Source organism: Hippocampus guttulatus, chromosome 4, assembly GCF_054856545.1.
Source record: "Hippocampus guttulatus isolate MCC_2025c chromosome 4, RoL_Hgut_1.0, whole genome shotgun sequence".
Lineage (NCBI taxonomy): Eukaryota > Metazoa > Chordata > Actinopteri > Syngnathiformes > Syngnathidae > Hippocampus > Hippocampus guttulatus.
Window position 1 is genome coordinate 13,831,202 of NC_141264.1, and position 14,687 is coordinate 13,845,888.

Sequence of the window (14,687 nt, forward strand, 5' to 3'; positions counted from 1 at the left end):
AGTATATCCATCTCATTGTCTTATGCTTCACCCAGGTGGCCAAGGTGGACACACTAGAAAGTGCAGCAGAATGGTCATTCAACTGATGCAGCGTGACAAAAAAAATGTTCAATAGTTTTGAATTCTATTGAATTAAAACATTACTGTATGTTTTTATAAAGTACAGGTTTGACTCCTTTCCTTATTAACATACACATTTTTTGAGGGGAAGGCTGGATTGTATTATTGGCATTTCAATGGGAATAGATGATTTCAGAGATAAGTGTTTTGATTTGCTGAGACTGGCTGGCGACCAGTTCAGGGTGTAGTTTTCCTTCAGCCCAAAGTCAGCTGGGACAGGCTAGAGCAACTAACCGCAACCCTCTTCAGGATAAGCGGTGTTGAAAATGGATGGATGGATGGATGGATGGCGTTTTGATTTGCGAGCTTGGTGACGGACTAAATGTCAAGTTGCCGCACTACGCTTTCTAGAGACCTCTGAACTCCAGTGTGTGGGTCACGCTCTGCTGCAGCGAGGTCAAAAGAGGAACAGGAGGCGCAACGGCGCGACGTGCAATGATTATGGACAACAGCCAATAATAAGCCAGCACCCCTGACCCCATCGCTGTGGAAACACCAGGGAAGGCCTGTCACCGAGGGAGTTGTATAAGTCAATCTATCCCGAGCATGAGGAGGGGGAGAAGAGAGCCTCATGATGAGGTCAATAAAACCTTTAAATCATTTCTTCCCTTCAAGGGGGAGCTTTACTCCCGCCTTCAAAACAGACGCCGTCACAGACTTGTGAAGCCGTCTTCCTCCCTCCCCCCGCTCCTGCTCCCCCTCACTTCCTTGGCTCTCTATCACTAGCCTGTCAGATGCACGCTGTGGCAGAATAAGAGACGACACCTCGGTCCCTGCAGTAACCAGGGCTGCCATCAGCACTTAAACATTTCTACCCCCCCCCCCCCTGCCACCACTATTTCCTTTCTGTCGCTCGCCAACCGCTGACAGGCGACCACAGAGCGATGACAAACACAAGCAGCCAACTGATGAAGAAAAGACAAAGCCCTGCATCCTCCTCTACTTTCCCCCTTTATGTATTTGCTACCCCCACACACACTCGTTGAAGCCTGTTGGCCCCCCGAGTTAGCGAGCGAACATCATTACCTCGGCAGTCACTCTTGTGCCATTGGTGTATCCCTGTTAGTAAATATATTTGTCATTCCCAATGTCAGCGCAGCAGACATTAAAAGAGGTGGCGCACAGTAAGGAAAGAAGATTAAAAGATGCAGGGGGAGGAGAAAGGAAAGGAGGGAGAGAGATTGGGAAAGGCGGGGGTAGTGATACTGCACTATATCAAAAATAATTGTCAGAAGAGGTCATTATGCATATATTTTATAGAAACAGCAATCTTTCTCATCATCCTCCCGTCTCCTGCATAGCAAGACATTTAATTAGACACTGATGGGTTCAGAAAAACAGGAGGTGAAAAAGTAGGTAAAAACCAACGTGAAAGTGGATACACAACAGTGTTACACTGACGTCAAAACATGGGGCAGAAATGCAGTCACAGACACATAACACCCTTTACAATTTTACTTATGGCGGTTTGGATGGCCGTGATGTCTTATTGTTGCTCATGTGTGCACATGTTTAAATGAAGGCTGGACGTACACACAAAAAAAAAAAAAAAAAGAAACACTGACTCAATCTGGCAAGTGGAATTGTATATGGTTATGTTAGTAATATATTATTAATATTGTATATCAGCGCTTGGATGACATGCACCATCACATTGTACATCTTCCTGCTCCTTTTCCAACATGAACATTGGGTGATTGCAGATGTAGCCTGCGGTGTGCTTCTCTTGTCCTTTTTAAAGCTTTAGACGGATTGATGGGCGGGTTTTGAGATGACGAATGCTGGACGGAGGGATAGATGGACCAATGCACGGATTGGTGATAGTTTAAGATATGAGGGCAGACAGACAGATCCATGGGTGGATAAATCAACAAAATGATTTTCTTTGTCATCTCAATTCCTGAAAATAACTTTCAAAGACACAATGGTCCATCCATTCATTCGATAGCATTCGTTCTCTGAAAGATCAGAGGGAACCTAACCCCCTGCCTGAACTGATTAAAACATGTCCCAACACTTTTGTCCCCACGTAGAGCAGGCCCGGTCATGCCTGCATTGATCCAGTCGTGACAAACGGGGGTGTTACAGATATGGAGGCACTTCACAGTCAATCGCTCTTCATCCCCAAATGATGCAAAAGAAGGCAGATTTGAGGCATGAAGAAAATCTAGTGGCACCTACATACAATCTGCGAACAAGCTAGTTTACCAGTAAATCAAATGACTCCACCAGTCAATCCAATGATTTTTTTCCCCCACCTTCATTCCTAAATTGCCATCGTCATGGCAGACACAGCTGAGTTATGAACTTCTCTCAGCACATTTCCACCACTCCGGCCTTATAACCACAGGAGCCCACCCCTGACCTCCTCTGAGCCGGCCGCGTGACCTTTAAATACACGTCTGTCTCTCTGGATGACTTGTGATCTCCATGGACCATAAATCACTTAGATGGAAGACATTCCTACTTGTGTCTTGTTAAAAAATTATTCCACGCATTTATGATGTTTCCTCACTACAAATCACAGCAGGCATTTGATTTTGCAGAGGCATTTATGGATCACTGTTGGTGCCCCCATTATTATATTATCCCCAATGTTTAAGCAATCATTTTTTTATGGTTCTTACAGAGTAGACAAGCCCATATTTAGCTAAGCTCCAGGAATATTTGTTGTCACACAGAGTACAGAGAATACAGTATATGCCTGTCAGCATTGTTGTGTGCTCTGTTTGTATTTGTTGTTCCTTATTGTGTCTGAAAGTACCGGAAGCAGTTGTTTGAAGGTTTAGAACTACTGTAAAACCATGCGATAATCTGTTAGCCCGGCTAAAGCGTTTTGCATTGGGTATGTTAGAGTTAAGATAGCTGGCTTGATTTGGTTAAACAACTCCAGGTGACAAATAAACAGCTTGACGCAAGCGCGCTTTGGCTCTATTTGGAGAACTGTATGAGTGAGTTTTCTATTCTTTTCCTCAAAGTGATATTATATGATTGAATAGCATTTCTTGACAATCAGTGAGAATAGGTGTGAAGCAATACTTGAAGCAGATTTTAATGAGTTAGAGTTCGATTTATCGAGTTTAAATTGTTTAAAGTGTGTAATGGGGCAAAAATATTCAATAATGTTTTTTTATATGGTCGCTTTGTAATGGAATGGATTACAGTCGAATTCCAGTATTCACAGGTGATAGGGACCGGCCCGATCTGTCATTGATGTCGAATTAAATGCGTTCAAAAAACGCTGATAAATATTCAATATACCTGTATGTTCTTCACGAACTACAAGGACAAAATTGGGTGGGAAAAAAAATCCCTAGGATCTATCTATCTACATACATACATACACACATACATATATATATATATATTACATTTTATTTATAAGCGCCTTTCAAGACACCCAAGGACACTTTACAATAACAAAAAACACAAAACAATATATGAGATATATATGTATGTGTGTATATATATTTACACACACACACACATACATATATATATATTTATATATCTATAGATATATATGTATGTGTGTATATATATATATATATCTATAGATATATATGTATGTGTGTATATATATATATATATATATATATATATATATATATACACACACAAATATACACATATATATATAAATAAAACACACTTGACATTTTTTTTACACCGCACATATGTGGACCTACAGATTCCAATGTTTACATATAACATACAGTATGTGCGAGTCTGTCAGATCATTAAGCTTTGTGGTATCAAGTTGAAGCGGATGGAAATTGGGAAATCATTTCTTTTTAAAGAAATAACTATACTATTTTTCCCCATCTCTTTCCATGCTCTTGATCATCACGCACATAGACCCACATTACCTGAGGGGGGTCTCAGCTAGTCCTCACCCCATCCCCCACCTCCTCCCTCCCCATACAAGCCTTCACCCCACATGCTCATCTCAATTAATCACCCAGCAAAACAGATGTCAGGAACAAAGTAAGGATCTGCAGGCCTGTGGCATAAAAAGGGAGGGGGATGAGATAGGAGTAGGGGGACATGGTGAGGTGGTGGTGATAGAAGAAGGAGGAAGGATGAATTGAGGGGGAGAGAGGAGATGGAAGGAACTAGAAGGTGAGGGATAGAGAGGAGGTGAAGGGATGGATGGAAGTTAGAGGCAGGATTGCAGAAAGAGAGAGAGAGAGAGAGAGAGAGAGAGAGAGAGTTGACGAACAGAGGTAGATTAGGAAGGAGAGAAAGGAGAGGTAATGAAAGATGGCTGGAAGAAGAGGCGCAAATGTCATGTAACCATTTAATCACTCTTCTTGATATCCAATGTATTAGTACATTCTTTGTCCACGAGTCAGACAATTCAGGGCACTGGAAAAATGAATGTGTCTTACTAGCAACTTTTTTTTGGACTACCAATGCCACTTTTGGCCTTCTAGTATGACTTATGCTGATTATGACATTCATCTTTTCGTAGGCTCTTCGTTCTCACAGACTCAACTTTGGCATACAAGTAGGACAACCACGTTTTACGAGTGAGACAAAACAATGCACCAGTTGACATCTGCAAGCTAATAGTACTACTTACTTTTCTAGATTTTAACAAGTACAACTTGAGAATGTCACAAGTAGTAATAGAAGCACTACTGGTATGCTAAACTTGTCCTTTTGGTGATAAGTAAAAGTGCAGTAATAAGTGGATCTTATATATAGCTTCAGGTCTTCCTAGCAGGCCAAAAAGTAGGGGGAAAAAATATCTTCTATCAGTGTGCCTTAGTTGTTCTGCTGGAGTCCTGACTTGTCCTACTAGCGAAGACAAACAACATTCACACTAGATGGACTTTAAGCTGCATGGAATAAATGCTCAAATGGCTAACCAGACAGCGATGATGTCCAGAGCAGCAAGGTGATGATGCATTCAGGTGTCCTTTACAGCACAGGACATTTGGGCTTTGAATGCAGTTGGCGTGTCATCTTTGACCTCTTGTTACTCACAACATGTGGAAAAAAAAAGTCGTTTAAAAAGAGGAAGTCGAAGAAAACAACAAAAGGCCCTCCGCCAGATAAAAGAGCATCTACAAAACAGCAGGAAGCAAATGACTGTACTGAGCATGTGTGTGCCGAAATAGAGCAAAGATTGAAAACCTGCCAAGATAAAGACAAAGGGCCCCGTTTGAAGTGTCAGTTTTTGCTGCGATACTGTCACAAAACAAATGGCAGCCTTGACAGCTCCTGGCCGCTTTGAACGCCTGGCAGTCATCTTTTATTCACAAATGCAGATTTTATGCCTTTTACAGCCCGGATTGTAACCTGTTGTTAAGCGCCCGCTTCCCCCGATCTTGTGTTGAATTATTGACATCTACATAATGTACAGATGGAGAGAGTGTGAGGAGGGTGGCTGACTGGGAAAGCGGGAAGGAAGAGGAAGAAGAGATTTTTCACAAGGAACAAAACAAATGTGGCGGGCCTCCAGTCGGGACTTCATCCACATCGTAATATCGCCACTATCACATCACAGTTCTAGAAACCATCAAAACTATTCCAAAAAACAATATCAAAAGGTTAGGGTTTATAGCAAGGGTTAAGGTTACTACAGTTGACAGCTTTTCATTAGCATTTCATTGCCAACCTTAGGGATTCAAAATATGAATTCAAACTAAAAGAAAAAAAATCTAGTTTTGCTCTGAGCAACAAATCAAGCAAAATGCTGATATCATTGATAGCCAGCGCTCTGGCCCTAGGAGGATGAATTTTGAAATTCAGCTGGTTCAAGAAACAGTCCCATTGCTCATATAGTTTAAGTTACATCAGCCAGGTGTGCTGACACTGAAGGCCTTTGGAAGAATAGTTTGACATGGCGACAAATACAGGCAAAAAAAAAAAGCGAACATACTGTACGTAACAGAAATGTTTCAAAATGAAGAAAAGACACCATATCCAGTCTTGAAAATGTCATGGTGTGGTCTTGACGACAACACTACAATTAGGAATAAAAGAATATAATTTCATGGAATAATATTAGAATTTAGGTCGGAAATGTAAGGCTTTTGGTTTGTGTTTAGGCCAGCAGAGAACACCTACAATTGCATTTTGTTGTATTATAACATGCTTTCATGTGTATGAGCCCAAGCTGTGAATCTTCATATGCAAATATTCCCCCACCTCCCACCCCCTCTCTCTCTCTCTCCCTCTCTCGCTCCGTCTCTCTTTCTCTCTCTCTCTTATCTGGCTGCAGAGTGAGTTACAACTCGCATCAGCCAAGCGGACAGCCGGGCAACCGGTCCACCTTCGTGCCTTAAATCACAGCGGCTCCAGAGGGAGGTTGGATAGTGGGGGAGAAGAAAGGGGAGGGGAAGCAGAATAAAATAACAACATTAAACCACCTTTTCACCATGATGCCCCACATGCTTCATCAGGGTGGCAATAGCTCAGGCATTCTTTCAGTAAACAAAGCCTTCTGTGACATTTGAATAAGGCAGAGCAATTGAAAAATTAAAAAAAGACGGGAAATGGCTTGGATGATCATTTGAGTCTTCTTGACCGCAGCAATTGTTTGAGTATGTTAAATGTCAATCGAAAAATGATGTCACATCTGCTAAATTGACAGATGGGCCGTAATCAGTCTTTTAGCATAATGGAGTACAAATACTTCAGTACTTGGGATTTTCACATATCATAATTAAGCCACTGCCGATCCTTCTGGTGTGTGTGACTTGGTCACCGAGGGCCAGTGTAATACAGTCATTCATACAAACACGATGAAGGACCTCACAACTACTGTAGCTGCTAGCATTGTAAGTGACTCGGTAAGCCGATGTAGTATTAGTTGTTATTCGCAGATGATAAAGAATAGATGCTTGTCAGTATTGCTACATTATTACATGTGTTGATGCATCGTTCAAGGTCACATATCTATTGCTCAAAGCATTATATCACTGCCACATAGATGCTTCATGTTAAGCCTGTCTATGGTATTTTTGCGTTGTTTGTTAGCATTGAGATAAACTGTATTTTAAGCAGTGAACTGCTTCTTGTGGTCAAATACAAGTTAATAAATGTTCACAACTATAGCAATGCCATTGCTAAGGTTCTGAAAATGTATCGTTATTTGTTTAACGATGTGTTGGCATTTAGCTAGCATGGGCATTATTATGGAAACGTTGGTTGGTTGTTTTAAATACAGAACGTGGCATTCTCCTTTTCCATGTTAAGTGTGACAGTAGACTTCGACTGGGAGTGGCATTAAATAGCTCAAATCTCTTTTTTGAAGAACGGTCCTGTGAGTTTTAGCTCGCCTGTCAAAGCAAAAAATTCTCTAAAAGAAAAATGAGAACCTGGTGAGCAAGCATAGCGAATGATTCCCAACACCAGATGAAAGTTTATGATGAAGGCAGTCAGAAGGATGCCAAAAATGACTCATTCTCTCAAAATGTAAATTAGTGACAAGAGTTACCACAAGGTTGTTTAAACTGGAGGACGTGTCACTCTTTGCTCGTTTTGCAACTTTACCCTTGGGAAAAAAAAGGAATATAAATGGTTGCTTGGGTACAAGCTGTCTGATGGGCTGCTTGGTCAAAATTATTTTGGAGGATTTAAAACGCACTCAAAGTCTGCTGTAGACAATTAGACCGTGACATCCTTGACTCCATTTTTCACCCCCACACACACAAGCACAGAAATGTCACCCCACTTTTTACTCATCACTCGCACTTGCTCCACTCTCTTGCGAGTCGGTGTCAACTTGTGTTTCCACCTCAGTGTCACAGCATCACACAGAACACGCACATGCGCATACATTCAAACGTCACCCTGTTTCTCACCAATCACTCGCACTTGCTCGACTCTTTTGTGAGTCAGTGTCTACTAGTGTTTTCACCTCAGTGTCACGGCATCACAACACATCCACACACACAGACACGCAAGCACGGATGCACACATAGAGAGGCTGGCTTAAGTTAACGTTGTGTGACACCCTCTCAGCCCTGATTCCAGGTCAGTCATTTGTGCTTCATCGTGCCCGATAGCGGATAAAGAGATTGGAAGAGATGATTCCACTAGTTTTAATTGACAATATATGGCGGGCCAAAAGGACGTACTGTATAGGCTAATAATCCCTTGTTTCTTGCGGGAGTTAGGTTCCAGATCACCCCAGTGATTGAAAGTGCACTGATGGCTGACTCTAACTTTAACCTCCTGTGGAGAGATTACAGTTTGAGCTAACGAGTGGCGCTGGACTAAATAAAATTAGCTAACAATGTTTACTTTACCGTAGATGTGCAGTGGTGTAACTTGAGCCTGTTGTGCTTTGCAATAGACACATTGCTCTTTATCTTCTTATGGGAACTCAAGTCAAAAATGTTCTTTACAGAATGTTCTATGCGCCTCCACTCATCTAAATGTGGTATTCTGATTAATGTGCTGTTTGTGGAATATGATTTCTGCAGCAAAATCTACGTGTGTGTGTGTGTGGTGAGCTGTTAACGAATATGTGCTGAGAGTGGCCTAATTGGAGTTAATTGGCCATCTGTCTAAACTCAGTAGAGACAGGGTCATTAGCAGACACAAGTAGCCCAGCCACAGGGGGAAACACCATCACTCATTCTCCACATTTTTCCCCTTCTCCTCCTCGTCTATTTAAAAAAAACAGTTACTTACAACAAAATAAATAATAATAATTACCACCATTGGTATCACATCACAAGACGTGACATTTCTATTGAAACGAGGCGCGTTTGTGTGACGAGGACAGGTAGTTGAAAAAGGGGAAAACATTTTTCATCGGTTAGTGGTTTGTGCCTCCCTCTGGTGGGTAAATGCAACGGCTGCATCCAAAAGCGTTGATCCGATAACATTTTATTTTAATGAACGCTTTGGGGTGTGTGTGTGTGTGTGGGGGGGGGGGGGGGGGGGTTAATGAAACACGGTAACAAAATCAAACATACTGTAACATACAAGTGTTTCAGATTCAGCTAATGACGAAAGGGCATTGTTTCAAAATAAAATACATTCATTTTTTTAGGAGTAGCTTAGAAAAATTATTCAAAGCTATTATTATCAATAATTACTCTCGTATTGTGTTTTGTTTAATTTCCTCAATAAGATAACATGAAACTTATTTCCAACAATAACACATGTATATTATTATTATTACTGCATAACATGCAGAATAAACTACAATTAAATAAGATTAGCTACAGAGAGAAATCATTATTGGCATTTAAACCAAATATAACAACAACAACAATAATAATAATCATAATAATAAAAGGCATAGATCGGTTATTCCCCCCAAAAAACATGTTTAAAGTTCACATTTGTTTGAGAAGAATGTAGAAAATAGCTCAAGAGACCATTATCTATTTTAATGATGAATAATTAACCAATTATTTACTAAATACAGTACATAAAAATATTTGTAAAATGATTTATTGTACCAATAAAATTAAATTGTAAACTTTTAAATACCTTTTAAATTAACAATTTCATTATATATATTTGATCATCGAACGCGTTTCACAAGCCATTCAGTGCAAGAAGAAATTAAATGAAAAAGGAAAAGTTTGCAACCACAATGTAGTGACCAGATAAGCTAACAGTTAGCTAAGCGTCTTGCGTTTCTTCTTTTACTGCTACACTTTCTTCTTCTTTTATGTTTCTTGGCAGTCCGGGTGCCCCTGTGGTTCTGTACTTTCTTCTATAGGCCAGTCTTGGTACGACAACACAGAGTCATATACTGTCGTTGTACATGACGCACAATGAAAGCACTAAGCACACGTTCGCCATTTTCCCCTGATAAAATCGGACAAAGTTATTTAAAAAAAAGTTGTCATGTGTCTCCAGTGTCCCCACTTGTTTATGACAACTCTCCAACTGCGATAGTGTAGCTTCCCTTTCCTCCACTCGGTGTCGCTGGTTTAGCAACTAGCCGGGCTTGAAGCTAACCGACTTTAGTCAATACGGCTCTGGGCCGGCATCTGGAAATGTCTCCGGAAGTGCCACAGCTACAGCAGACCGGCTTACGAGAAATTTGATTTATAATACGTTTCCACGAGCCGCAAACCGCGGGGGGTTGTTTTGTTTTTTGAGTGCGATGAGATGGACTAAAGGACACGTTATTCGCGGAAGGCTGGTGGAACGCTTAGCCGCCTTATGCTAACTAGCTCGGTGTCATTAACCTCGCTGGCCGGCTCGGTAAATACCCCCCCCCCCCTCTTCAGGACTCATTTTATGCCTTTATATATTTGAACGGCAACAAGAGGAGTGTGAGATGGACTGCTTAATATTTCATTCCACGCTTTAACACTCAAATTTTTCGTGGGCTAACAACGACCGCATTGTTTTCCCCGCCTCCTCCCTCTCCTCATGTTTGAAATGGAGACACATGTTTCGTGCCTTTTCCCTGAGATCCTGGCCATCATCTTCAGCTACTTGGACGTGAAAAACAAAGGACGGGTGGCCCAGGTGTGCGCGGCGTGGAGGGACGCATCCTACCACAAGTCGGTGTGGCGGGGGGTGGAAGCCAAGCTGCATCTACGCCGGGCCAACCCTTCCCTCTTCCCCAGCCTGCAGGCGAGGGGCATCAAAAAGGTCCAGATCCTCAGCTTGAGACGCAGTTTGAGCTACGTGATTCAGGGGATGCCCCATATCGAGAGCCTGAACTTGTGCGGCTGCTTCAACCTGACAGACAACGGGCTGGGCCATGCCTTCGTGCAGGACATCCTGTCGCTGCGGGTTCTCAACCTGAGCCTGTGCAAGCAGATCAGCGACTCTAGTCTGGACCTCATCGCCCGGTACCTGAAGAACCTGGAGGTTCTGGAGTTGGGCGGATGCAGCAACATCACCAACATGGGGCTCCTCCAGGTGGCCTGGGGGCTGCGCCGGCTGAAGAGCCTCAATCTGCGCAGCTGCCGTCACGTGTCAGACGTGGGCATCGGGCACCTGTCAGGCATGACGCGCAGTGAGGCGGAAGGCTGCCTAGCGCTGGAGAAGCTCACGCTGCAGGACTGCCAAAAGCTCACCGACCTGTCACTCAAGCATGTGGCCAAGGGCCTGGGCGGGCTTAAGATGCTCAACCTGAGCTTCTGCGGCGGCATCTCGGACGCCGGCATGATCCACGTGTCCCGCATGAGCCAGCTTGGCAGCCTCAACCTGCGCTCGTGCGACAACATAAGTGACACAGGCATCATGCACCTGGCCATGGGCTCGCTGCGTCTCTCGGGCTTGGACGTGTCCTTCTGTGACAAGATCGGCGACCAAAGCCTGGCGTACATGGCGCAGGGCCTCTACCGGCTCAAGTCACTGTCTTTGTGCTCATGCCACGTGAGCGATGACGGCATCAACCGCATGGTGAGGCAGATGCACGAACTCAAGACGCTCAACATTGGACAGTGCGTGCGAATCACCGACAAGGGCCTGGAGCTCATCGCCGACCACCTGACGCAGCTGACGGGCATCGACCTGTATGGATGCACCAAGATCACCAAGAGGGGCCTGGAGAGGATCACGCAGCTGCCCTGCCTCAAGGTGCTCAACCTGGGTTTGTGGCAAATGACAGACAGTGAGCGCGTCAGGTGAAAACAACTTTCCACGGATACCAAATTATTGAGGGAGAGCGCGGTGAGACATTTGGCGGTTTTGGGTTCCAATTTCAAGTCCATCTCTCGCCTTTTGCATTTGTTGACTCGGGGTAAACTGGCTCCCACACACATTCCAAAACATGTTAGCTTCATTGAAGACTAAATTGTCCATATGTGTGAGTGGTTGTTTTTCTACAGTATATGCGCCCTGCGATTGGCTGGCCACCAGTCCAGGGGGTGCGCTCAACTCACCTGTGACTAGGCATGGGCTAGATTCTGATGGTATGATAACCATGAGCAAATACATGCCATCACAGTATTACATTTACAGCTCTAAAACCTTTTTTGAAAATTATTTAAGTAAATAAAAACTTGGATTGGGTATCGATTTAGATTTCCAAAATCGATTCGATTTACGATTCACTTTGACTGATTTTCGATTCAGTTAAGGATTTCACGCTGTACCGATTTCACTTTCATATGCAATACATTCCTAGGACAAGCAACGTTAGAAATAGTAGAAACCCTATGCTCTAACGTGGTGCATTAGTATGAATGTATCTAATATATGAATAGCTACATTAATAATTTAACCCAATGCAATAAAACACATGATAAAAATAATAATGTATGCTTTATTGAATATAACATGTTCATTAAATAAATCAATTCCAACCACAGGGCAGGCTGTGTAAATAAAATGGCAAAAACACCGTAATCTCATTACATTTACATTCCTGACTGACAAAGGTTCAGTTCTTGCTGTCTTTATGTTTTTGAAGACACCAAAACCTCCAGACATTTGCCTTCAAGCTTGTTGGCACTGCTTCAAGTACTTCCGCCATGTTGTTGTGATACGCTACTCTCGCATGGTGATGACATCTCGCGTGATGCGAGAAGTCTCATGAATTTATGGGGAAAAAGATGTACAGTATTGAAAGGATCGATTCATGGTTTTATGAATCGATAGTGAGCTAAGAAAAAAATATTTGATTTGATTCATCGATTAAAAAGAAAACGGCCCTTATAAAAAAACCCATTTTTTTCCATTGACCACAATCTTTTCTCTTTTTAAACAAAATATAGAATATATAGTGTAGAAGAAATGTGTATCATATTAACCAAGTTCAAATAAGTAATTGACGTTGTTCTTCTGTTTTAAATCTTTTCAGTAAGTGTCCTATCACTCTTGAGCTATTATTGTTAAAGTAGACCCAGTGGGCTACTCATGTTGTCCTTGGGCTGCTGGCACTTTTTTTTTCTTCTCCAAAAAGAAAGATGACCTCGTTACTGGTGACAGCCAGTAACATTATTGAAACCTTGAGTTTTTGAAACCGCGTAAACCGTCAAATCGATAATCAGCCCATGCCTACCTGTGACCCAGATCAATAGAAGCGCTATTAAAAAAATGTTGTTTTTTTCAGCAGCACTGCAGGCTAGTCGTTAGCACATCTGCCTCTCAATCAAATGTTCAGGGTTCAAATCTCAGCTCTAGCCTTCCGATGTGGAGTTTACATGTTCTCCCCGTGCTTACGCAAGTTAATTGAAGACTCTAAATTGTCCATAAGTGTGAATGTCAGCTTGTTTGTCTACAGCAGGGGTGCCTCGAGAACCCCCATCCAGCCTGTTTTAGATGTCCGCCTCCTCCATCTCTCCTGAACGATCAGCTCATCAGCAAGCATTCCCAAAGCCTGATAACAATCCTGATCATTTGAATTCGATGTGTTGGATGAGGGAGACATCTAAAACAGGACCGGACATGGGCATCGCTGGTCAACAGTGTATGTGCCCTGTGATTGGCTGGCAACCAGTCCAGGGTGTGCCCCCACTTCTCACCCAAAGTCAGCTGAGATTGGCTGGAGCAACTTAATCGTGTGTACAGTTGTTTAGCTACCTCTCCCGCACACACACAGCAGTGCCTACAGCTCAGTACTAGATGTTAACTTTGCATATTTTTACAACTCCAGCACAAATTCTGCCCTTGGTACAAACTAAAAAAAAAAAAAAAAATCATGGTAATAATAGGTCGGCATTTTTATTCTTAAGGCTGGAATAGCTCCTGGAATTTGTACTCCTTTTTTGGCTGTTGTATTTTTTAACAAGCAATATTTTTGTATGGAATAATTTTGTACTTCAAATTGAAGTTGTTTATACATTGTGTAGAATGCGGCGGCGATGTTCCGAGAGGACGCCACACAAAATGAAAATTCACTATGCCCCAGAACTGCGGCCTTGTGGCTGATGGTTATTAAGGCTTTATGCAACAAAGAAGCAAAAAAAAAACAAAAACTGTTTAGTGGATTTTTTTCTCATGAGGAGCTTCCAACGATAGTCTTGAGTATTTGTTTAAAAAAAAAAAATAACAGTAATTTAAGATGTTTTATATTCATACTGTAGTGATATTTATGAATAAAGATGGAAATATGTTTCTCCTGAATCTCCCATCTGTGTAGTTTTTGAAAATAGCATGAATACACACACTGGCGCATTCAAAACCTTTCGGCCTCCCTGAGTTAATACTGAGCAGGACCACATTTTGTGCGTTTTTTGGAGTATGTATGAATTTTGTTCCACTTCACTCGTGTGTCCCACTTGGTGGTAATCCTGCACCCAGAAAGGAAAAAAAAAAATTTTTTATCTTTGCTAGAAGCCTGAAATGTAGCAAAAAGTTCAAGGGGGCCACATTCTTTCACAAGAAACTGTATAGGTGTTTGTACATATATATTCAGTTCATCTCTATGTATGTATAAATACATAGGTACTGTGTATACAGTATTTTAATTTACCTGTATATTACGTGTACACAGAAATCCCCACAATGAGTGAAAACACGTTATTGAAATGCATTATATTGCTTTGTAGCATTTACAATACTTTTTTTCAAGGTGTTTGTGTGGGTGTGTATATAGATATAGATACATATACAGGATAGAGATCCATTTCTATAGTTAGTCATAGATATATGCAGATGGCTATCTCTCTCTACAAAGATAT

The 14,687-nt window shown here is 42.0% G+C and overlaps 1 protein-coding gene across 1 annotated transcript; it reads left to right on the plus strand.

Annotated features, from left to right (window-relative positions):
- Positions 1 to 10,052: 10,052 nt before the first annotated feature.
- LOC147206028 (F-box/LRR-repeat protein 14-like) lies at positions 10,053 to 14,134 on the plus strand. The gene has a single exon (XM_086109911.1). The coding sequence runs from the start codon at positions 10,480 to 10,482 to the stop codon at positions 11,689 to 11,691; it is 1,212 nt and encodes a 403-aa protein (XP_085966037.1). The 5' UTR covers positions 10,053 to 10,479; the 3' UTR covers positions 11,692 to 14,134.
- Positions 14,135 to 14,687: the final 553 nt, after the last annotated feature.

Bases quoted from the DNA above. Each gene is read 5' to 3' on its own strand.
- LOC147206028 (XM_086109911.1), top strand. From the start codon at position 10,480: ATGTTTGAAATGGAGACACATGTTTCGTGCCTTTTCCCTGAGATCCTG.